The following is a 26,107-nucleotide window of genomic DNA, read 5'->3' on the forward strand; positions in this document are numbered from 1 at the left end:
TAACAGTTTCTCTCACCTCAGACTAGCCCAACCCAGAGACTTATCCTCCCTCTCTCTTCTCTAACTCCAGACTGACTTCTTAACAACTCTAACTCCTCCCCTTGGGTTCCTATAGGTTAGTCATTTTACAATTAGTTAACCCTTTCCTTATGAACCCAGTATGATGTCACACACCTAGGAGGGCAAACGCCACAGGCAGTGTATTTTTTATGTATTATTACATTTATATACCAGCTTTATCTTCCAAAGATCTCATGGTGGCTTACATGGTTCTCCTTCTCCCCATTTCATTCTCGCAATCCTGTGAGGTAGCTCAGGCTAAGAGATGGTCACCCATTGACCTTGTTCTCAGAAGCAGTTCCAAACATGGGGAGGAGAAAGGAAGAGTGGCGTTTTTGGGGGAGGGGGAGCTGAAGACCTTCAGACAGGATGTGGTGGTGCAATGGGAGAAGATTGGGGAGTTCTGTGTGTAGAGGGGCCTCCTAATTTGCAGTGAATAGTGTGTATCAGGGTGGCCTAGTAGTGACGATATTGCTTTAAGGTCACCAAGTGACTTTCATGGCTGAGTAAGAATTCAAACCCTACCCTCTCAGGTCCTAGTCCAACACTCTAACCATTACAACACACTGTAGTTTAAGGACTGGCGCCGTATTCCAATTAAGGCACCTACACTTTCCTCAGGATTGTTCCAATGAACAATTGTTAGAAACAAGAGCTGTGATGGCTCCCAGAAGTATCGTTATTTAGCCAATTGCTGATTGGGTTGAGACAAGCAGAAAGGCAACGCTTTACCCCTTCCCCAGAGCTTCATTTAGATGGTTCTGAAAGGGCCATTTAAGACTCAAGCAGTAATAGCATCTTGAGCATTAATCAATAGTATAATAGTCAAGTGAGTCAATAATGAACAGCTAGTGAAGTATTTGAGATACTTCAGCTGCTCTCTCACTTGTGAAGAAGTCACTTGCAGTCCTTCACAGAAATGCCAACCTACATGGGTGGAGTCAAATGCTTCTATTACTCCTCAGGCAAATGGCTACGGTCCTAACTGCACAGAACCTGCCAGTCCCTTTGGACTAACAGCAATCAATCCTTACTTTTATTGAGGGCATCATGCATGCTCAATTAACATGCCTGTCACTGACAGAAGTGATACCATTGCTCCAAGCAGTTCTCATTTTGGAACTTGCCTGTTTGGGTTAACAGCAACTTTCTATTTATAAGCTCTGCTTCTAGCACAAGGACTTTCAGAGAGCTGCACCACAGTACACTAAGGATTTGCAAAGCTACTTGAATTGTGTTATAAGCTAGTCAATTTTTTAAGAGCACAAGGCAAGTAAAGTTGATCTTGCTTAAAAAAACATACTTAAGATGTTCATCAGCGGATGCAGGTGGCGCTGTGGGTTAAACCAGAGCCTAGGACTTGCCAATCAGAAGGTCAGCGGTTCGAATCCCTGCAACAGGGTGAGCTCCTGTTGCTTGGTCCCAGCTCCTGCCAACCTAGCAGTTCGAAAGCACACCAAGAAGTGCAAGTAGATAAATAGGTACCGCTCCAGCGGAAAGGTAAACGGCATTTCCGTGTGCTGCTCTGGTTCGCCAGAAGTGGCTTAGTCATGCTGGCCACATGACCCGGAAGCTGTATGTCAGCTCCCTTGGCCAATAAAGCCAGATGAGCGCCGCAACCCCAGAGTCGGTCACGACTGGACCTAATGGTCAGGGGTCCCTTTACCTTTACCTTTACGATGTTCATCAGTGAAATGAAGACCAAAGTTGTCTTCACTGTTATCTTTTTTTTTTTTTTTTAAATAATTTTTATTAATTTTCATAAAACAGAAAACACAAAATTAAACAAACAAACAAATAATACATGACTTCCCCATGCCTCCCCTTCCCTGCACTCCTGTGTCCAAAATTTTTAGCAATCCTTCATTCCTTTTCAAAATTTGATTTCCTTCATGATTTTCTTAACTTAAATATTTCCAACTATAATTCTCTAATTCTTAACCCTTGACATTTTATCAGTCCGAAATTTTGCAACAGTTCTTAAGATATGATTTAAATTTTTTCCAATCCTCTTCCACCGTCTCCTTCCTCTGATCACGGATTCTGCCGGTCATCTCTGCCAGTCCCATAAATTCAGTCACCTTCGTCTGCCATTCTTCCAGAGTAGGTAGTTCTTGCATCTTCCAATACTTTGCTAGGAGTATTCTTGCTGCTGTAGTTGCATACATAAAAAAGATCTTATCTTTTTTTGGTACCAATTGGCCGACCATGCCCAAGAGAAAAGCCTCCGGTTTTTTTACAAATGTCCACTTAAGGACTTTCTTAATTTCATTATAGATCATTTCCCAGTAGGCTTTAACCTTTGGGCAGGTCCACCAAAGATGATAAAAAGTTCCTTCACATTCATTACATTTCCAGCATTTGTTACTGGGCAAATGATATATCTTTGCAAGCTTGACTGGAGTCATGTACCATCTATAGATCATTTTCATTATGTTTTCTTTCAAGGCACTACATGCCGTAAATTTAAGTCCTGTGGTCCATAACTGTTCCCAGTCAGTAAACATAATATCATGACCTAAGTCTTGTGCCCATTTAATCATTGCTGATTTAACTGTTTCATCCTGTGTATTCCATTTCAGCAACAAGTTATACATTTTAGACAAATTCTTAGTATTGGTCTCTAACAGTTCTGTTTCCAATTTCGACCTCTCTTTCTGAAATCCTAGTTTCTTGTCCTGCTTAAAAGTTTCATTTATCTGATAGTAATGTAACCAGTCTCGAACTTTGGATTTTAATTTCTCAAAGCTCTGTAATTTAACTTTTTCACCATCATATTCTATAATTTCACTGTATTTTGGCCAATTAGAGTCCATGTTAAGTTTTTTTACCGCTCTAGCTTCCATTGGTGACAACCATCTGGGTGTTTTATTTTCCAACAAATCCTTATATCGATTCCAAACATTATATAAAGCTTTCCTGACAATATGATTTTTGAAACCTTTGTATATCTTTGCCTTGTCATACCATAGATATGCATGCCAGCCAAAATTGTTATCATACCCTTCCAAGTCTAAAATATCTGTGTCTTCAAGAAGTAGCCATTGCTTCAACCAGCAAAAAGCTGCTGCTTCATAATAAAGTCTTAAGTCCGGCAGCGCAAAACCCCCCCTTTCTTTTGCATCAGTTAAAATCTTAAATTTTATTCTGGGTTTTTTGCCCTGCCAGACAAATTTAGATATATCTTTCTGCCACTTCTTGAAACAATCCATCTTGTCTATAATTTGCAATGTCTGAAACAGAAACAACAATCTCGGCAATACATTCATCTTAATAACAGCAATTCGGCCTAACAAGGATAATCTCAATCTAGACCATGTGTCAAGATCTTTCTTCACTTCTAACCAACATTTCTCATAATTGTCTTTAAACAGGTTCATATTTTTGGATGTTAAATTCACCCCCAGATATTTCACCTTTTTTGTTATCTCCAAACCAGTTTCCCTTTGAAAGCTATCTTTTTCCCCCATCGTTAGATTTTTTTCCAGTACCTTTGTCTTTTGCTTATTTAGTTTAAAACCAGCCACTTGACCAAATATTTCAATTAATTCTAAAACTCTTTTTGTACTGACTTCTGGCTGTTGTAATGTCAAAACTAGGTCGTCTGCAAATGCTCTTAACTTATATTGTTTAGCTCCGAGGTGTATTCCTTCAACCAGCTGATCCCTTCTAATCATATTCAACAAAACCTCCAGGACGGATATGAATAATAGAGGGGATATTGGGCAACCCTGTCGTGTCCCTTTTTCTATTGAGATTTCATCCATAACAACACCATTCACAATTAATTTAGCTTTTTGCTCTGAATATATTGCACCTATACCGTTTTCAAAACTTTGGCCTACCCCCATCCCATGGAGATTCTTCCTCATAAAACTCCAAGAAATATTGTCAAAGGCTTTCTCCGCGTCCACAAAAATCAATACTGCTTTTCTATTTAAATCAGTCTCCAATAGTTCCAAAATGTCTATAATATTCCTTACATTCTCTGACATATGTCTCCCTGGGAGAAAGCCTGTTTGGTCTTTCTGAATCTCCTCTACCAACACTTTTTTAAATCTTTTTGCTAAAATGTCTGCAAAAATTTTATAATCCACATTTAAGAGTGATATAGGGCGGTAGTTCTTAACTTGATGTTTCTCAGTTTCTGTCTTCGGTATAAGTGAAATGAATGCTTCTTTCCACGATTCGGGAGCCTTTTTCCCCTCCAAGATTTGGTTACACACTTCTTTCAATGGTTGTATTAACCATTCCTTCATTGCTTTATAGTATCTCGCCGTCAGTCCATCTGGCCCTGGTGATTTTCCCAATTGCATATTCTGGATGGCACCCTCAATTTCCTGGTTCGTGATTTTTTCATTTAAAGTCCTTTTATTTTTTTCCGAGATCTTTGATAATCCATATTTTTTAATAAATTCTTCTATCTCTTGCTCGTCTTTCGGCCCTTGTGCGTATAATTTCTTGAAGAAACTTTGAAAACAATTACTGATTTCATTTGGTTTATTTACAAATTTCCCCTCTACTTCAAGGGACGTCACAGTATTCAACTTTTGCCTCTTTTTCAATTGCCATGACAGCAATTTCCCACATTTGTCTGCTGATTCAAAAGTTTTTTGCCTCATTTGTTTTATTTTCCATTCTATTTCTTGGTTCATCAGTTCCATGTATTGGGTCTGGTAATATTTTATTTCTCTTAAAATCTCCTGGGATTTTGGTTTTGACCTCAGTTTCTTCTCTCCTTCTTTCATTTGATTCCAGATTTTTTCTTTCTTCTCGTTTTGTTGTTTCCTTTTTATCGAATTTTGTTGAATTAGAAAACCACGCATGACAGCCTTACTTGCGTCCCATATTATTCTTCTTTCCAGATCTGTTCTAAGGTTTATCAAAGTTGTCTTCACTGTTATCCGCCCCTTGGGGATCTGCACAAGTTCTTCATTATAATGGCAATATGAAGCATTACTTAGAAATACCATGTTGATGCCAGACACATACACCCCCAGCCATAACCACAATCAAATAAAACCACTATATCTAGATGAGTGAAAATCAAAGGAAAACAATGAACATACAAGGTTGTACCTAACAATGTGTAAGCTGCGTTCATGCACCGAGACTTCCCCAACCTCTTCTTTCACTGCCCACCCCCACAAAAAGCTGCTTCTAACCCTCTGGAGCAGATTTTGAGTATGCAGAGGGGCTAATGTTCAATTATGCAAGTGGCAGTCTGTTCCAAAAGCAGATTGCTGTGCTGGATACCACCCACAGATGTGAAATAAAGCACCCAGAAATCACCCCTCATCTTAGATTTATTTATTTATTTACACACACACATATATACACACACTTTTAAAAAATGAATCCTGTCTGAATAATTGCTTTTCCAGTCACTGCTATTGCAGGAAACAAATTCAGGTCAGGTGTTTGCCAACTAAAGCCCTGTGGGGATAAATAGAATACTCCTGGGGACTGCTTGTCAGACAGCTTTTGTTTCTAGGAGAAGCAAATTGTGTTCAAAGGCTGCTACCTCCTTCAGATTGTCTCTCTCGTTTTAAGGGTGTTTGTTACAGCTGCATTAATTCCAAATTGGCCATTAGCATTCTACCGCATGATTGTTCCAGCATCGCACAAAGTACATGACACAGAATGCCAGAATGTTCTGCAGCAGACCTATGTGCTTATAGTCACATCCTAGTAGTAGAGATTGGCTTTGACACCAGTGGAAACTGAAATATTTAGAAACCCCATAGGATAACTAATTTTTTTTTTTGGCCGGGGGGGCGGTCATTCAGGGAATTTCAGTTCCCTGTTGACCCTCATTATAGAGAATAGTTGATGTGAAATTAGTGAGCAAGAAATACACTTAGGTAAGTTAAGTTATTATGGGGAAAGAAGTCATTTTCATGTTGAAACTACTGAATTATGGCACTGTCTTGCTCTTTCCTAAACTGTTCCCTGCCTCAAGCACAATCTCTCTTGCTGCAGAGGAACAGCACAACTTCCTCAGGGGGCTGTGAGCCTCAAAAAACCTTCCTCATCCTGGTGCAGTGATTAAATATGTAGCTTAGTTCTCTGCCTAGGCTTTTTTTGGACACACGAGGATATATTTTTAGCAGCATAGAAGTGAATTCAGAACAAGATTCCCAGCTGGAAAAAGGCACTGGATTTTTCAGAAATTCAGTTGCTTTTAGTCTTATCCTCAGCATGCATTTACAACAAATATAGCTATGTGCAAAAGATATGAAGTCTAATTTAGGAATTATCTTGACCCATCTGATTTCCATTCAGTAAAGTCTTATAATTGAAACATTTCTTCTTTTTATAGGAGGGTGGCTCTATTGAAAGCAAATAGCCAAAGAGGTTTTGGGGGTCTGAGCTTACATAAGGACTAGATGGGTTTTAAAAGGGCTGAATTGCACCGAGTTGTTCGGTGGAACCAGATTTAGGAAGCTTTGCTCCTACACAGAAAGCTCTACCATCACAACAGGAGGCAGTGATGTGCTTGACAATCTACTGACAGATAGAAGCTGGTTTCCAAATAACTATCCATCTATATTTTATCCTTTGGTTAAGCCTATACCAATAGTAATTAACCAAAGTTAGTATGAATGATACAATGAGATACTTATCATCAAGTAAAATGTGAGCACTCATCAGGAAGTTGTCAGCATAAATATAAATAGATCAGGAAGTTGTCAATATAAATGAATTTTATTTGCTGTTTGTGCAAACTTTTCCTTTTAATTTTTCATTGTTTTCTTTTTGAATACCTGAATATATCAAGAAATCAGATTTACTTATTTACGGCAACTCCAAATTCTTTGCTGATAGACAACAAATTTATAGTCAACCACTGTATGTACACAGAGCAGCACAAAAACTGCCCATTTTCAGTTTATTGTCCAAAGGACAAACTTTTCAAAATAAACTCTCAACACAAAATAACATTAAGAGGTGGCAGGCAGTCCTATGTAGGTTTATATCCCACTAAATTTACAGACTGAATTCATCAATGCTTTGTTTTTGAGCTGCCACTTCTGCACTTTTCCCCACCTTGGGAAGTAAATGGTAGAGAAATAGGACAATGAATTACATTTATTTAACAGCATCAACCTTGGGAAATGGTAAGAAAATTGGAGGTAGATGTCACTACTACCGATGGAATCAAGTATCAGGAACTCCGAGAAGACCAGTTTTTATTCAATTAAAAACTTCAGTGCATTTTATGTACCATTTAAAAATACAAATAACAAGTCTGTTGGCACTTCTGTCAGTACAGTGGTACCTCGGGTTACATACGCTTCAGGTTAAATACGCTTCAGGTTACAGACTCCGCTAACCCAGAAATAGTGCTTCAGGTTAAGAACTTTGCTTCAGGATGAGAACAGAAATCGTGCTCCGGCGGTGTGGCAGCAGCAGGAGGCCCCATTAGCTAAAGTGGTCTTCAGGTTAAGAACAGTTTCAGGTTAAGTACGGACCTCCGGAACGAATTAAGTACTTAACCCGAGGTACCACTGTATAGTATTTAAATACTGCAGTAAAGTCACTACAGTCATACCTTGGGTTACAGGCGCTTCAGGTTGCGTTTTTTCGGGTTATGGACACACCTGCAGACACGGCGCTGTGGGTAGCGAATGCTGCGGGTTACGAACGTGCCTCCCGCACGGATCACGTTTGCAACCCGAGCGTCCACTGTATTGTTGAATGTCTTATGGCAGTCCTAAGCTATGTAAAATCACTAGTGACAAAAGTAGTAAATGTAGGAAAAGTGCAGGAAAAGGTACCCAGGAAATGTTTCAGACCAGCATTTTAACTGTTACCTGACGACAGACAAATCCTGCACAACATTTCAAGTAGCAAATTACACTAAACATGTCAAGAAATACTTTGGTTTTAAATATACAGGACAAGGGGACATGGACAGTTCTGTAAAACATCTCTAGGCTAGTGTGGGTTTTTGCTAATAATAATAATAATAATAATAATAATACAGCTTTCATAACAAATGAAAGAAGGAACCATATGGCTATACAGCTATATAACATTTTTCCAGACAAGTGCAAAATGCCTGAAATATTTATAATTTATAATACACTTCAAACTACAAAAAATTACATTTTGTTTATTTAATATTATAAAGCATCACCTACAAGATTATCAGAATTTACTCAAATCATATAGTTTTTCTTTAAAACATCTAGATACTCCTTTCTGGCCTTGGACACTTCATCTTGTTTTGATGATTCATCAATTGATCCTATAGGGGAGACTCTAACAGGTCCGGCATCAAGTTCAACTGTAGCTGAAAAACAAGAAAGGCTTATGGTTTCCTACTAGTTTCAAAAATGGCATTAAACTACCCATCAGGGTGACTAAAAAATAATAATTCAGTGGATGACTTTCTCAGAACAAATGCAGAATTATTATTGGAAAATTATTATTGGAAAACAGTGCTTATTTTGCTAGTGAACAATGAAATGCACATATGATTTGATCTTGCTCCACTTAGATCGCTTCTATATTTCAGCTTCAAAGAAAATGTCATATTGGAGCCTTAAGTGCAAATTGCAGTGTAATAGAAACCACTGATCAGACAATTCAGTGATGTAATTTTTCTGGAGGTTTTAAAATCTAATAATTTTCTGCACTGTAAATAGACAAGTCTGATTTTGCATGCTCATTTGTATTTAGTACAAAAGAAGTATATGCATGTTAATTTTATAAGCATCACAAACATTTTTTTTCAAACACCCCAAAATAGTTGAAATGAAATACTGTGTGAGGAAAAAAGTAAGATTAAAAGTGCACTGGGTCTGATTAAAATGTTACACTGAAACCAATTCATGACTTTACCTTGAAATTATTTTTACTGAAATACTTGGAAATATTTCAAAGCATGTAATGTTGGGTGTGTTTTTTTTAAAAGTAACTGAAAATGGTTATTAGTTTTAGTATGCCTGAAATCTGTGAGGCTTAGTTTCATGTAAGTAGTGTTAGGACTGAAACAAATGGAAAGTTTTCTGGACCACTTCACTAAAAGGTAAAGTAAAGGGACCCCTGACCATTAGGTCCAGTCGTGACCGACTCTGGGGCTGCGGTGCTCATCTTGCTTTATTGGCCAAGGGCGCCGGCGTACAGCTTCCAGGTCATGTGGACAGTATGACTAAGCCGCTTCTGGCGAACCAGAGCAGCTCACAGAAACGCCGTTTACCTTCCCGCCAGAGAGGTACCTATTTATCTACTTGCACTTTGATGTGCTTTCGAACTGCTAGGTTGGCAGGAGCAGGGACTGAGCAATGGGAGCTCACGCCGTCACAGGGATTCGAACCTCCGACCTTCTGATCAGCAAGTACTAGACTCTGTGGTTTAACCCACAGCGCCACCTGCATCCCTCCACTTCACTAAAGCTATCACAAAATTTGGTCAGTAGTGTGACAGTGTGTCGCTACAACACTGAACCTGTACTTGTATTACTAGATACTGAAGGCTTATCCACATAGCAGTGGATCTGAACCTGCTTTGTCTTCTACCCCCTCTCTTTTTTTGCAGTGTCCACATGACATCCTCTTATTCCAAATAGCAACATGTACGTTCCCCCAGATCTTCCCAATCTGCAGATAATCCAATAAAGGAAGGGGGGGGGGGGAGATCATGTTACCCGAGCGCAGTTGCAATGAAGTTCATTGTATGGGAGGGATTCTTTTCATGTGCACTGACATTTTGCTGGGTGCTTATCACCAAACCCGACTTCCATTCTGCTTCCATCAGCGCAAAGGAAAGGATACAGCCTGCCCTTTCCCACTGGCTGTCAGTACCGGTATGTTTATTTTCAAAACACCTCTTTTGTACAGAAATGCTCTTGTGCAAAACAGCTATAACAGTAACATTTGCCCTTGCAGCTACAGGGGACGGGAAACGGAAAAGGGATAAAAGGAAGTGGCAGCCTTTCACGGGAGTGACTTCAAATCCTTGTCTGGCTTGAAGCAACACAAAGGTTTAAAAAATTACTGACTGCTCTTTTGTGCAAATCTGGTATATTGGGTGAAAAAATGTCATTTAAAAAAATGGATAGATGCACAGCTAAACAAATGTTTGCACTTATGTCCACAACAGACCTCAAAACCATATGGTGGGTTGGGAAGTACATTACATGAACTATAGTTTCCAATCCCAGGAGACAGCTTTAACCTTCCAGATCTGCTATTATACCATAGAGATCTTTGTTTTGCAGTGTACATGAACAGCAGCCAGAAACCTCGTAACAAGCTGATCTAGGAACTTAATTCTGATACTAGGGTATCCCTTTCAGGTTCGCTCTCAGATCTGATCCATGCTACACAGGGTATCCAGTAGGGATGCTTATTAGCACCAACATCGTTTAACATTTACGTTAACTCATGATTTGAGTAACAATGATAATTATGTACCCCCTTTACAGTGGTACCTCGGGTTACATACGTACCCCCTATACAGTGGTACCTCGGGTTACATACGTACCCCCTATACAGTGGTACCTCGGGTTACATACGCTTCAGCTTACAGACTCTGCTAATCCGGAAATAGTACCTCGGGTTAAGAATTTTGCTTCAGGATGAGAACAGAAATCGCGTGGCGGTGGCGCGGCAGCAGCAGGAGGACCCATTAGCTAAAGTGGTGCTTCAGGTTAAGAACAGTTTCAGGTTAAGAACAGACCTCCGGAACAAATTAAGTACGTAACCAGAGGTACCACTGTACTGGGAACCAAGAAAGTTACAGTACTTACGTATGCTAATGACCCAATTTTGTTGTCTCAGGCACAATAAGAGTTAAGAAATCTTTTAATCAACAGGCAGTCCAAGAAAAACTAAAAATTATGAAAATAAAAGTTTTGGTTTTTGCCGATAGGTTTAAAAAACACAAGTGGCAAATTGATGGGCACCCCAAAGAGTGGGCGAAATCTTTAAATATATAGGTTTATGCTTTTCTTCATCTGGAAGTTGGAATAAACACTTCTCATATACAAATACTGGTTATTGATACAGTGAACTCTTTATCAAGGTTCTAATGGTGTAAGGGAGCTAGAGATATTCCCCCAGCCCTCAAAATTTATGAAGCCAAAATCACCTCATAAATCTGTTATGGCACACAAATTTGGGGATCTCTTCAAAAAAGTGAACCTGGAAATACCCCAAAATAAATATCCTTCTGTTACTTTTGAGCTCCCCAAAGCAACTGAGACTTCCGTTCTTCATTTGGAAGCTGGTCTTTGTTCAGTGAAGGCTACAGTGCATATCCATGCCCTTAGGTATTGACTAAGATTTTAAAAGGGGATAGGGCCCATTTTAGTACTTTCTGCTTTCAGGCAGACATTGAATCTTAACAATAGAGCAATTCCATCTTGGAATCAGGAAATACTACAAGTTATTGATATGCATGGCCTCTCTTTGGACACTCTTGGTTTGTTAGACTTTGAGATGGCATCATGCCACATGAAATCTTGTATTTTAAAATATTTGTGCTGATCACAGTTCTGCCTGTCTGTCCAAATGTACCCCTTGGTATGCCAAATAAGAGAATAGTTACGTAAGTGTTCCTAGATTTTTTCTCATTTTCCATTTATAGGGACATCAGAAAATACAATGCAGCCAAGACAGAGCTGCATGCACCTGCCATTCATTACACTGGCATGGCCAACGCCTTGCGTATATTTTTACATAACAGCAGCATGCCTGTCCAGCACTGGAAGAAGACCTCAAAGTAGCTAAATTTGAGCCCCTGCTATATGTCTGGAATATTGCCATCGCCAAGAAATTTTACACACCAGTTAAGGGTGATAAGAAGATTAGACTCTCTGGAATCTTTCTGGGTGGTATTGAAGTTTTATTACATTTGCTAACTGAGCAGATTTTTGACATCCTCCAACACCTATGTATCTTCAAATATGGACCTTGGTATAAGATGCACAAAGTGGGGATAACATTCGGTCCTTCATAAAAATTTGATTGATTGTATAAACCGGTAAGTCAATCTGCAGAAAGCAATAAGAAGAGACATGACTACATTGACCGTTAAAAGTAGCATAAAGTGCTAAGATTGATAAAATCTACTGCTAGATCTATTCTACTTTGCATGTGTGTGGCTTGTGACTTTGTATTTGAATAAAATGTTGAATTTTTTAAAAAGCTCAATGGTGCCATGAAAGTAAAAAAAGGGGAAAGGGAATCACTCCTCCTGGCACAGTTCTGCAGAGAGCTTTAGTAAAACAGTGAGGCATTTCATTGCTTTGCAAACACCTCCAACTTGAAGGGCCTGCCCCTTGCTCCCCACCCCCATCTCAGAGTCTAAGCACACATTTCAGTGCAATATGGGAATGAGGAGAGGGGAAACCATGGCTTTAAATCTAAAGCAGAAAAAGAAACTATAGTGCACAGATAATCTACTCTAGCTGAGTTTGTGCTCTTCTGAATTTAAGTAACAAAAGAACAGGGAAGCGATGAAAGAACAATAGCTGCAGCTGGATGATCTAGTAAAAAGGGAGTGAACAAAATGACGACGATCTAGATTAACGCTGTGGTCTGGAAGCAGCCAGGATTGATAAATGGCTACACAACTTGGCAGACCAAGTTCAGATCCTACCTCACCACTGGATGTAGGCAGGGACTTGGGCATGACCTTGAGTTGGAGTCATACCAAGTAAGACATCTGTTAGTTCTATGGATTTCAAAAGGGATGAGGTAGTTATGACTACCTTCTGTGGATTTCAAGGGACTAAATGCCTATTGGGGGGACATTCGTCTTTGTAGCTGCGGGTGACATCCAATAATGTCTACCTGCTAGCACAGTGGAAATCTGTTTGTCCAATGGGGCTTTCCCTCCCCCCCCCCCATGCACCCACAAAATCTGCACGGAAGAGCCCTCCTATGCTCCTGAGAAGATGCTGGGAGCACTGGGTGCTGCTGGGGGAGCAGAGGAAGTGGAAGTCTTATTACTGGCACTACGTTGGAACTCCATGGAACTCCCCAGTAATTCTACTTTTGTCCCCATTTTGCTCCTTGCTGAGTTCTATAAGGACAACACTGAAACTAAGGGGGAAGAACCTGATGGGACAGTTCTGTCCTTGGACTGGTTGTAAGTAAGAAGGGAGGCAGGTGGGAGCTAGCTCAGGGCCAGCGGAGGTTAGAGGAGCAGTGACCTGCTTCCCCAGTCTCCACTGTTGGAACTTACTGGTTAGCGACAAATTTATTTCATTTCACAAATCCATTTTGAAGCAGTTTTCCAAGAAAAAGTGAGATTCTTTAATGTTAAAATGCTCTTACTGAATTAAAAACAAAACTAACCATATAATTATTTAGCCCTAGACTGTATACTTAATTATTTGTATAATCCTTTACACTGTTATGGTGTTCATCCATACAATAAGCCCATGGCATACCTTAATATGGTTGTTAGTCTCTCATGCAAAGGAAAGCAAGGCTATTATTATTATTATATTAAATGAACACTTTGTATTGAGCATTTGCTTAAAAATATAGATCTGCGAAAATCCTTCATTTAAAAAAATGGTGCATGCCAACGTGAATGGATACTTTGATTTAAGCTAGGTTTTCAATCACATTGTTTAAACTTTACATATAGAATCACAGAATTGTAGAGTTGGAAGAAACCATGAGGGTCATCTAGTCCAACCCCCTACAATGCAGAAACTTTTGCCTAACATGCAGATTGAACCCACAACTCTGAGGCTCAGAGTCTCACACTCTACCAACTAAGCTATCTATGACTAAGTATAAAACCATGTGTGGAAGTTACTAGCTTTATTACTGAAGACAAACAAGCTCATCAATGGAGAACTGGCAATACATGTCATGAAAAAAATAATGAAAGCCCAGCCTTCTTGCACTTTATGTCACTAAATCATTGCTACTCATTAGAGGATCAGTACACCAATTCAGCTACTGAGAATCTTTGGTAAAAGAAAATTATAATGCACATTCTGAAACAGTCGTGATAAAGCCCAAAGGCAGCTATCATGTACAATTTACACCAATTAAAATGTTCATGAAAAGAATCGTTCAGTAAGGTTTTATTATTTATTTATCTAATTTGGAAACTGCAAAAATAAAACAGTGTTTTGGCATACCACCTCTGAATACTGGTATCAGTTTGTAATGGATATTTCACAGCAGGATGAGTTTTTAAATTGCTAGCATGCTGTTTTGTTAACATACCTTGTTCTAATTCCTTGGCGATAGTTTTTTCTAGTTCTGTCCGCATCTGAAATTACATTATGTGATATTTTAGTAGCTATAAAATTATAGATGCAAATGTACATTATTCATTATGAAATGTCAACATCAGAGCAACTTTCATGTTGGATCAAATATTCCATCTCTTATTTTGATACCAATTTTCAGCTCCCTGTTTTCAGGTAGCCTCAATCAAATTATAGACAATTAACTTTTTATTTAAAAAACTTGGAGTATTTGATAAAATGAGCAACTGAGAGGTAATGTGACATCAGAAGTCAAGGATAGTTTGAAAGTGTGGATCATAAATATTAGATACTACCACAGTATATGCCAAGGAAAAAAGAGGAAGAAATGAGGCTTTTAGTTTTTTAAAAAAGATTTTTAAAAATCTTTTCAGAGGAATTCTACATACAGTACATGTTCTAGGAAGCTGGTAATTTCAATCACTTTTAACATCCTTGGGTGAAAGTGGCAAAGGTAATTAAATTATTCTTTTTCTGATTAGTTACTTAAGCAAACTGAGTAAATTAAGAGCAATCACCCACAATCCCATGTCAAGGCTTTTAATGTAGGAAGACAGTACTCATTGTAGTTCACGTGTTCTTTGAATCGTTCAGAGACTCTCACAGCGCAATCCTATGCATGTTTACTCAGAAGTAAGCCCTGCTATGTTTGTTGGGTTTTACTTCCAGAATATTCGCATAGGATCCAATGTCTAAACTGGAAATCAGATCTACATGCTGTGTAGATGCCTACCATCTTCCCTACTTACTAGTATCCATTATATCAGCTAGAATCTCCATTTTCAGGTGAATGCAAGGCAATGTAGGTAAAACAAGGGCATTTCTAATTGAGAAGCCAAATCAGGAACTAATTGAGGCATATATGACTAAGGCTATAGTTTTCATTAATTATTTCTATTTTTCTTTTTCTTTGTTCTAAAAGGTAATGGAATAAGTATAATGTATTGAAATTATGCTATACATATTTTTTTTGGGAAAAATAAATATTAAAAACCATCTGAGAAGTTTAAATATGTAGTGTAGCAGCAAAAGCTTAGCTTTTTTTAGCTAGTCTACTGCAGTGTAATGCATAATTTTAAACTAAAATGTCACTGAATTTTGTGCAGTACAAGGAATCACATGGCATTGAGCAATGCGGAGTACACACCTTGTTAAGTGTCTGGCTGTAGAGAAGAAAAGGAAGAAATAGACTTTTGATCAAGGAGCTGAAGAAGTAAAGAACAAGCCATAAGTGTATAGGTCTTGAAGGCAGAAAGGAAAATGACCAAATTGTAAGTGTGAGAAAAAGGGAAACTTTTACAATGAAAAAATTCTAATCTACTCTGGGGATGCTTACACTTACGGAGTAAGCCACACTGAACTCAGTGTGCTTTACTTCTGAGTAAACATGCATAGCAGCTGGCTGCAAGCCTGGAAACAGGGTTGGAGCCAGAGGAAATTAGGCATGTTTTAGTCTATTGAAAATCAATGACATGATACTCATGCCTAGCACTAAAGTGTGACTTCCTCTGGGTCCTGCCCAGAATTAGTAATTAGAAAGGCTGTGATCACAAATTCCCAGAGGAACAGCTATTCTGTCATGGCTTTGTTCTGCATGCATTCTAGCTTTAACTGAATGGTTACTATTAGTACTTGTTGTATTGCATTTCTCACTGGGCTCCCTGCTTAGAAGCCTTCTCCACCACCCATATGAGGATTATATTTAATGCACCTGATGAAATCGACTCTAGTCCACAAAAGCTTACACCATAACAAAATCTGTTAGTATTTAATAACAGTTGGTGCCCATTTGCACTGCTGGAATGGAAGGCAGGGAAGCTAACAGCAGGAAAGAGCAAGGGCATACCATAGCCAGTCAATTCTAGTTCTCTCTAAGACATGGCATTACAGTAAACATCTTTTTCAAATGCATATATTTTCAACTTTTTAATGTTTCCTTTTTTCAGGGTTTTAGGCAGAGGTTCTCTCCATTTTATGCATTTTTTCATAATTTCAATTTTATAATATCCTTGTGATGGAGGGATTAGAAACAAGCAAATGAATTTTGGGAGGAAGGAGAAAGAAGGCAAGGACCAAAGACATTACACTGAAAACAAGACTATGAAGGTGCCACTTAAGGTAGGAATTGCCATATTTTTCTTTTTTCTTTCCCCCCACGCCTTACAGCTTATCCTAGGGCTGGGGAACCTGTGGCCCTTCAGATGCTATGCTCCAAGTGTGTCAGCCCCAGCCCATGTGGACAATGGGCAGGAATGATGGGAGTTGCAGTCCGGCAACAACTGAACGGCCACAGTTTCCTTATCCCTGCTTTACTCTGATCAGTTTCAACTGGAGACTGTTAAGAACTAGCTAATACAGGAGCTCCCAAACTTTTTCCATTTGAAATTTGCTAAGGATCTTGGAAGACCACCTAAATATTTTTCTGCCTGTTGGGAGCAAATTATATTGCGGTGTGCTAGAAGGTATGAGTTTTAATTGTAGTTTTACAGATATGCCACAGACTCCAGTTTGGGAACCCCTGATCTAGTATTGAATGCCAATGGCATCAGTGTAGATGATATTACCTCTAAGAGATGCTTTCTGCTGAACAAGAAGAATCATATTGCACCTACTTCTTGCCTTGGTAATGAACTAGGTGAGAGCCAACAAACTGAAGCTTAATTCAGGTAAGACAGAAGCACTGTTAGTAGGTGGTTCCTTAGACCAGAGGGCTGGGAGGTTGCCTGCTCTTGATGGAGTTACACTCCTTCTGGTGGGGAGGATATGTAGCTTGGGGGTTCGCCTGGATCCTTTGCTTTCACTTGAGGCTGAGGTGGCCTCAGTGGCACAGAGTGCCTTCCATCAGCTTCAGCTGCTGGCCCAGCTGAGCTCCTATCTGAACAGAAATAACCTAACTTCTGTCGTCTATGCTCTGGTAACCTCTAGGTTAGATTACCGCAATGCATTATATGTGGGGCAAAACTCAATGGCCAGATTGCTCAGCAGAAAAAGACAGTTTGAGCATGACACCAACCCTGGCCTGACTGCACCAATTGCCCATCAGCTTCTGGGCCCAACAGAAAGTGCTGGATTTGACCTATAAAGCCTTAAGTAGCTGAGGACTGCTGAGGACTGCAATACCTCAAGGACCACCTTGAACTGACCTGCACTCTACAATCAGCATTTTATTTCTTGTCTTGCTAGTATCAGCAAAAGAACTAAAGAATGTCAATGTCTTTGTTTTAAATAGTGTTTGTTAAACAGAAAGAACTGTTCATGTGAACATGATCTAAAGCTACAGCCTTACAGAAATGATAGCTTAAGAATGACATTCATGTTACTCACCTTTGCCAGGTAAGCTTCCACTCTCATTTTTGAGGATGCTGTACTTCCTGTTGGGTTCATGAATGCACCTCCAAAGCTAGGAGATCTGCTTAATGCTAAGTTGCTGCCAAGACTCCCCACCTGAACTGTTTCCAAGACAGGACTTGAAGAATAGCTGCCACTCATAAAGCTGTTGGCAAGTAAAGACTTGCTTTTGTGGCGCTCATGTAAGAGTTTGGTGCTGGCTTCTGTTAATTTCTCATTAGCTCTGTGAAAATATCAAAGGCAAGTGAGAAGTTAAGCAATAGTTTGTCTTAAAAGAGTGGAAACATTTAACATTTGTAGCAGTGGGATTTTAGATAAAGTGCTGTTTCCAGCCCATAACAGGAATGCTCCTGTTCAGGGCTAAAGCTAGCCTGGAAAAGGGCCCTTGTACAGATTCATGGGGCTAGTCAGTAGGGCACCCCTTTCTTCTCCATCCTGAAACTGTTCTCCACTGTGCTATATAAGACTAAGGGCTGGGTACAAGCCTGGCTGTCAGCCCCAAACATGATTGTGGGGAGGGGTGGTTTCTGAAGACAAGGAAAGAGATGCCCCCTTTCTCCTCATTTAAAACCTCTCTATATAGCAAAGGGAGGATTCTTCCTCCCATCACCTGCTAATTGATAGGCCATCATGAACAATTGCATCCTTTTATGGGGGTCGGAAGGTTAATAAACATGCTTAGTTTTTAGGGTCACCCATTATTTTCTTCTAAATCTACAAATACATGTTTTGCAAAATTGGTCAAGTTCTCAGGTAAGCAGAAATCATTACCTTCTCTGGTTCTGTTTTCCTGCCCAGCTAATAAGCATGGGTCAATCAAGTGTGGTATCACAATAAGCTGTGGCCCTTGCGGAAATAGCGGCTGGACTTGAACAGTTAGAAATATATTCTACAGTACAGCAGTGGAAGACTACTGAGCTCTGGGGCTAGATGAGTACCTTCATGTTCATCTCAGACCTGAGTACTACTGTGTAGGTTAGCTGGATGTACTTACTTATCTTTTTCTCTCTGCTGTATATGGGAGAGGATTTTGGGAGAGAGGTTGGTTCTGTCCCTTCATTTTAGTTCTTGAAAGGGAAATTCTATTAGGTTAAGAAAAAGCATTTTCTTTCCCATCCTAATGTATCCTTCTCCCTAAAGTTTCCCTGGCACAAGCCACAAGGAAGAGAATTGTCAGAAGACTTCTGAATTACCGATCCAATTTACTTCCCAAAGACTTTCTCATTTTTCGTTCTTCTGAGTACAGTGCTTTATATCTTTCCAATTCTGAATTCACTGACTCTCTTTGTAAGTTGTTGTCTTGCGGTCTGTTTCTCAGTATAGCCAGCTCACATTCTAGATCTTTTATTCTGTTCTCCAGCTGATTTCTCAAGGAAGCATAATTAGTAGCTCTCATCTGCTCCATTGTTTCTTGTGAAGCAGCCTGTGTCTGGGACACAAAGTGTCATAGTATTAATTTAGAAGATTTATATTAAGACAGTTGTCTTCATAACACCCATATTTTAAAGAAACCCAAAAGACAGACAACAAGGATTAGCCAGAGTGCTTATTGGCTGCCACATCACCTAGGTTCATATATTTGATAAAAAGATTTAGCAAGTTCTGTTGTCTATGAAATTACAACAAATGGTTGATACATTTACCTGCAAAAACAAATTGACCTGTTCCAGTTTTTGACTTATATCTTGCCTAGCTCTTTCTTCAATCTCTCTCTTGTATTGTTCAATTTGACTGAGGTCCATCATATTGTCCTGTATATGGCGTTTGAGATTAGTTATTTCTTCTTCTAGCTGCTGTTTGCTTCTCTCCAGTAATTTCATGGAAGACAACTGATCACGTAGTTCACAATTTGTAGATTCCACCTGAACACGTCTCGCTGACTCAACCTCCAACTGTTGAGAAAGTTCAGCAAGAACTCAAACAGGGAACTAAGACTTCTTCAAAATAAAATAAATCAAGAAAAGTTTACATAAGTGCACAAGAATAGTGCTGACATTTAACTCTGTAGCAATAAATGATATAGTGAGGATTTGGTTACAGACCTAGGGAGATGTAGGTTGAGGAAACAAACTATGTGCTTTTAACAAGGAATGCATTACTGTTGAACAAATGGATTAAAACATTTGAAAATACTATTTAATACAATTACTTAAGAAAAATGATTACTTTAGGAAAAGTTTTAATTGTATTAAAGCAAGAGGGAAATATACCTTGGTTCTTAGGTTGCTAACTTCCATCTCAGCATCAGTGAATCTGTTCTTCATTTCTCCATGTATAGTAGTAAGAGACGAACTCTCTAGACTCTCATATTCTTTTATCTTCTTTTTAGCTGTTTTTAGAAACTTTTTAACTCTACAGAGTAATATTATAGAAATCACATTAAACACTGATGAGAAAACCTAGATTATAGTTTTTGCTTAAAATACTCAATAGAGCTTTCTCTCTCTATCATTACTCCAGCAGAAACATAGTCTTCATGGCTGAATATACAAGAGAACTGAAAGTAGAATGGTTTGTTCCTTTCAAAGCTTGTAGGCTCAATTTCAGTTCCAAAATTAGGCAAACTCAAATGGGCTTAGTTATTTCACAATATAGGTAAATGAACTACTTAGCAAACGTGCACATCCATTTGATGTGCAGGCAAATCAGCCTTTGGTAATGACAACAGCACTGCCACAGAAGACATTATTACTCCCTTTCCAGATCCCCGTCTTCTGTAGTGCTGCCACTTTTACTTTCACCCAGCCACAGGATCTTTGGTCACTGCTTACCCTGAGATACAATAACTATTTCATCCCTTGACACCACAGGGTCTTCATGTTGCACACACTGTGGGCCCAGGCACAGTAAGGCAGTGGTGGGGGAGCAGACAGTAAACAAACACAAGAGGACATGTATTGGGATCAGTTTAGGCTACAACTGATTACAGATAAAACAGGTTTGGTGCAGGCACTGGGCATGTATCTAATCAGCCCGTCTGCTGTTGGATGGACAAATGGTGAAAACTGCTTCTGGTGAATCCAGAAGCTGGCAGGGCCAGCGCCCAAGTCAGAGATCTGGACAGGAAGTGCTGTCCTGCAAGATCCCACCCCCAACCTGCTGTCACTAAGGATTCAGTGCAATGTCTCTTCTGCCCTCAAAGTTGTGACAACTGCAATGAGATAGGCAAAACCCTCAGATTTAGACAATTTGCCTGCAGGACAAATTCCTCCCTGGCCCTAAAAAATCAATGACTGACAACTATTCAGAGCAAGATCTGAAACTAGGGTAACCCCGGGCAACCCTGAAATCACCAAATTACTCAACAGAAGCAGGGAACTGCCTTTTAAATGAATGATTACTCTCAACAGGGTAACGTTAAAAGTATTTCTAACAGGATTTCTATAAAACCAAAGCATCCATTTATTATTAGCAGAAGAACAGAAACTTCCTTACCCGCTGCATTCTTTTTGTAGTTCTATGTTTCTTTTCATTTCTTCTTCTAGCCGTGCTTCCACCGATCGCTTCAATTCCACTAACTTCTTCACTTTTTTCTTTTCATGCTCCAACTTCAAGAGAGTAAGCATAACATCTTTACACTAACACTGTTCATTAACATTAAAGAAACACATCAAGCTGGGCATGCAAGTGCCCTTCTGATCACGGAAAGAATGTTTTGCCTCTTGTGCTCAAGTGCTATGTGAGAAACAGAAAACAAAATGCAAAGATATTCCTCTGATTGGGAAAATTCCCATTTCCCCCAATCTCCAGATGTTTGATTGCTAGGCAGACCATGTTCCTCTTTCTCAGAGGAGGACCCCAGAGATAGGGAGAAGGTGTGGGGAGGCCACAAATACAGTTCCGGGTAAAAGCTACTTCTGAGACGTGTTCTGATGTTACATTCCACCATCTGTCCCACTACCTGGTTTAGGCAGCTTCCTACTGGTAGGGAGGGAAGCATCAGAACTGGTTCCTAGAGGTCTTTGACAGGATGGGCTAACCAAACTTTGATACTGTTGCTGTCTCTTGGCTTCACTTCACCTTTCAGACCAAGTGGGATGCGAGGACCAAAAATTCCATCCACTTGTCTTAGGCGGTGGAACTGAAAGGACTGGGGGCGGGGGCTGGTACCACTGGAAATACTTCTGAAAGGAATGTTGATCATCCTTCTTTCAGGCTGATGAAAACACCTTCTTCTTATCTTTAGATTCAACCAGCAACTCCTGGAGAGCTGTGCCACCAAAGATCTTGCTACAGAACCTACCATAGCTAAATCTGAGTGAGAAGTGTTATCAACATCCAGTGCGGCACCTGCTGAAAAAGCAACAGCCTGGAAAACCTTCAGTATAGCTTTGCAGACTCTGGTGGGCTCTTGGGTGTATGCCAGGCCCACCACAGATGGTCAGCAAACCTACACATTGAGAATTAGTGGAATTTTTATATAGCCTTTTCAGGTCTGTCCAGGCCTCACTGCTCAATTGCCAGCCAGAAAAGGTTAAAAAACTGTTCTCTGATGCTGGTTATATATGTTTGTTTATTCACTGAGAGCCTTTACTTTGAGATCACCCCCAAAAAATTCTTGCAAGTTCCATTTGAGGTTGGCTACAAAAAATGATATTTAGGTTTGTATTTTTTGTGAACTTACTTGCAATGATTCGCAAAAAGATATAATGGATGATTACAAGGGTTCAAGTGTATTTGTTAGGCACCAGGCAAAAACATTCCTTTTCTTCTAGGCTTTTGGCTAGTTAAACAATCTATGGCCTTTAAAATATTTTTGGGAGTATTATTATTTTTAATTGTAATTGGATGAAATTTAATAAATAACTAAATAAAATTACTTGAGAGGTACCTAATGTTTACTCTGAGTGTAAAGAAACACAGAACAGTTTGACACAGGTTTAACTGCATTCATGCTGGACTCACCTGAGCCATTAGCTCTGTCTTTTCCTTCTCAAGCTCAGAAAGGCGAGCTTCAAGTTTTGATTTTGACTTTACTTCTTCTTCCCACATACTCTGAGTATCTTGCGCTGTTGCTGAAAATATGCTTTGCTTCTGGACCTATGGAGCAATCAGAATGTGTTTTGATGGAGAACTATCACAGAAAAAGCCACCCAGGCATTTATATAAAAATATAAACTCCATTAGGTTGTCACAGAGCCAACTACCAAGCCATAATTTGGTGATAGGGGTAGTAACCACAGGCTTGCTTGCTCACTTCTTAATTCCCCGATCCCCACCAGCCCTTGGTACATATACTCCTCCTCCAATGTTTCCCTGCTTTGCTACCATTTGCTACAATGCTTGAATTAGGCAAAGTGTGGTTAACCCTAATTGTAGTTTCCCTCAAAAACAGGAATTGAAACCCACTTAAACAATTGTATCAGCCCTTTACGCATCACAACTGAGAAGAGTAATTTGCTACATACATTTTAAATATACATTATTATTAAAATTATACATTAAAATTATATGTAATCATAATTATTATTTAATTATGATGATGATGATGGAGTAAGAAATCAAGTATTATTTTCAGCCTTCTGAACCAAATTCTGTTTAATCTTCAGAATATTTAAAGACTTGAAGTGATATTCAACAAAATCAAACTCAGAGGAGACCCATTAAAATCAATTGACTTGATACATTGATTTCAGTGGGCCTGCTTTGTGCATGATTAAGGTTGGCTATCACCCTTTGCCTTCAATCTACCACCTGAAAGCTAGCTTTATTATTCACCAGTGATTTCTGTCACTCTTAAACTTTCCCTGTTTGAATTCTATGTAGAAGACACTGACTGAAACTTACACACATTTAACTTATGCCCATTGAGCTGTATGCACTTAGCAAAAATATATATAATTTAAAAGGGGGTAGAAAGGGTGCGGGTGTCTGGGAAAAATGACTATGGCAATCTCACTTGCCTTTGAACCCAATGAATGTTGACTATATGCACTTTTGGCTTTACGCGCTATCCCTGGAACATAACCTCCATGGAAGCTGAGAGTCACCTGTATAATCACTTTCCTTCTCTACATCCCCAGTTGAACATCTTTGAGCCCATGAAAGCACAACTTGGGTCAGCTATCAGTTGACTTCATCTGTGCCTTTAAAGCTTTCCCTTCTCAAGTGGAGAGGTACTCCAGAAGAGGAAACCTGCCCTACTTGAGGAAGGACAGATGTGCTCCTTTCCTTTCTTCTGCTAAGTGATTTCATACCTGACACATCTTTTTTTCTGTTTAGGGTTATTGTCTTTCTGCTTTCATAAGATTTTGCTTTCTTAAGTTCTTCTAGAAATCTCATGGTTCCCCCAAGCCTGCTGATATATCTTCCTCTTATGTGTAAGTGGTGCCATTTTGACTGTGCAAGGATCAACATTTATCCCTCACCTTTGGATAGTCACAAGTTACTGCATGCTAATTTTCATCATTTTAAAACAGAAAACCCCCCATATTTCACTTCTATCCTATGAGCATGTATAATCACAGACAAATCATCAGCACATTAGAAATCTTTACCGCACCTGTTGCTTTAGTTGCTCCTCTAAATTGACTTTTGCTCTTTGTAAACCATTTATCAATTCCTCAAGACGACTATGAATCTATTTTTTAAAAAAAGAAACCAACAATTAAATTACTAAACTAAACTGAAATAGTTCTCTCCAGATATCTCGAAGCTACTACATTCATTTCAGTAACATTGAATTAACCTGATTAAAGTTTCTGAAGGTGACTTAAAATATTAACAGATCTTTGTTGCTCTCATAACATTACTTTGCTCCTATATAATTTGTAGCAAATTACTGTTTGTGGAATGCTCTCCCCAGTGAGGTCCGCCTACCACCACCAATATATATATCTTTAGGTGCCAGGCAAAAGCTTTCCTCTATAACCAGGCCTTTGGCCTTTAATTATGTGGGGCCTTTTAGGATTTTTATATTTCTTTTCTCCCTTGGTTTCAATGTATCTATGTGGAGTTTTTGCTTTCTGTCTTTTTAAGTTGCTTTGGGTTGCCCTGGGCAAGATAAAGTGACTAATAAATTTAATTTATAATAATAATAATAAACTGACAGTTGCTGGAATCATCTAGAAACAATCTTCCTACCCGTCACCCTCTCCTTTCCCAATCCTACTGATGACTTACAGAGACACTATTCTGCAGGTCCTTTTGAAGTATCTCAATTCGACCAGCTTGTTGAGCAGCTGTGGCTTCCAGTCTGGCATTTTCTATTTCAAGACTTAAAGGGAATAAATAAATAAAAACCAAAGTCTCAAGCTAGCACATTTTATATATATATATATATATATATACACGTTTGAGTGTAAGTTTTCACAACAAATACAATTCAGTAAACACTGCTATTTGATAACATTATCATTTGATACATAGCAGCTCTTCATTTCATCGCATGCTTAAAATACAATGTGCACACAGTGGCGATATGTTTTACCTCTGTATATGGTCTTCTAATTGTTTTTTAGAATTAATTGTTCCTGTTAACTCTACCACCAGATCTTGTAATTTTTGTTCCTTGTCACTCAAAGTATTTTTAAATTCATGAATGTGTCTTTCAGACTGAAGATGTTGCTCTTCTGACTCCTGCAACTGTAAAAAGAAAGAAACCGCAACAGAACATGATTGGCTAAAGGGGCTTGGTAATATGATAACCATGTTTCCAGTTGACTATAGAACTAGAGGGACACGGGTGGCGCTGTGGGTTAAACCACAGAGCCTAGGACTTGCCGATCAGAAGGTTGGCGGTTCGAATCCCTGTGACGGGGCGAGCTCCCGTTGCTCGGTCCCTGCTCCTGCCAACCTAGCAGTTCGAAGCACATCAAAGTGCAAGTCGATAAATAGTTACCGCTCCAGCGGGAAGGTAAATGGCATTTCCGTGTGTTGCTCTGGTTCGCCAGAAGCGGCTTAAGTCATATTGGCCACATGACCTGGAAGCTGTATGCCGGCTCCCTCGGCCAATAAAGCAAGATGAGCGCCGCAACCCCAGAGTCGGCCACAACTGGACCTAACGGTCAGGGGTCCCTTTACCTTTTATAGAACTAGAACAAAGTTGCTATGAAGTGAGAGAAAGAAGGTAATTTCTTCTCTGAAGCCAATAGCAACAATTATTTATTAATTCTGCATGTCAGGTCTACCAAAGTCACTAAGTGGTGCCCTTAATCTCCAATTCTAACAGATATGCCAAGAGGATACTCTTGGAAGCTCCAGGAGAACCAAGAGGTTTGCAGCTTCCCTATGTCTCCCCTGGCTATACAGATCAGCTTTAAAATACCTACATGGAAAGAACACCAGATGGAATGAAATGAAATCTAGTCTCTTCATTTCTATGGCGCAACCCTTTTGAATCTCTATTTCAAGGGAGATTGGTTATATAAAGGTACAAACATTGTTGAAATTATATCCACCTCCATTCATACATGCCACTGTTGTTGTTTAGTCGTTTAGTCGTGTCTGACT

At 39.3% G+C, this 26,107-nt stretch overlaps 1 protein-coding gene across 9 annotated transcripts in view; it reads right to left on the bottom strand.

Moving 5' to 3' along the window:
* Positions 1-7,236: 7,236 nt before the first annotated feature.
* Positions 7,237-26,107, bottom strand: part of ANKRD26 (ankyrin repeat domain containing 26) — a 58,350-nt gene continuing 39,479 nt past the window's right edge. For 6 of the 9 annotated variants that reach the window (XM_081877769.1, XM_081877765.1, XM_081877766.1 and 3 more), the window contains 11 exons: positions 25,086-25,240; positions 24,779-24,872; positions 24,159-24,236; positions 22,562-22,696; positions 21,092-21,204; positions 19,867-20,008; positions 19,300-19,548; positions 18,850-19,085; positions 17,633-17,879; positions 14,265-14,310; positions 7,237-8,359 (listed from right to left, as the gene is read on the bottom strand). In XM_081877769.1, the coding sequence (XP_081733895.1) occupies positions 8,226-8,359; positions 14,265-14,310; positions 17,633-17,879; positions 18,850-19,085; positions 19,300-19,548; positions 19,867-20,008; positions 21,092-21,204; positions 22,562-22,696; positions 24,159-24,236; positions 24,779-24,872; positions 25,086-25,240 (1,629 nt within the window). In that variant the 3' untranslated portion in view covers positions 7,237-8,225. Of the gene's footprint in view, positions 8,360-11,895; positions 12,065-14,264; positions 14,311-15,455; positions 15,514-17,632; positions 17,880-18,849; positions 19,086-19,299; positions 19,549-19,866; positions 20,009-21,091; positions 21,205-22,561; positions 22,697-24,158; positions 24,237-24,778; positions 24,873-25,085; positions 25,241-26,107 lie in introns of those variants that run through there. The other 3 variants (XR_014160503.1, XR_014160504.1, XM_081877767.1) reach the window with 3 other exon arrangements.

The sequence above is a fragment of the Podarcis erhardii genome (genome assembly GCF_964252035.2).
Source record: "Podarcis erhardii genome assembly, chromosome: 10".
NCBI classification, from domain to species: domain Eukaryota; kingdom Metazoa; phylum Chordata; class Lepidosauria; order Squamata; family Lacertidae; genus Podarcis; species Podarcis erhardii.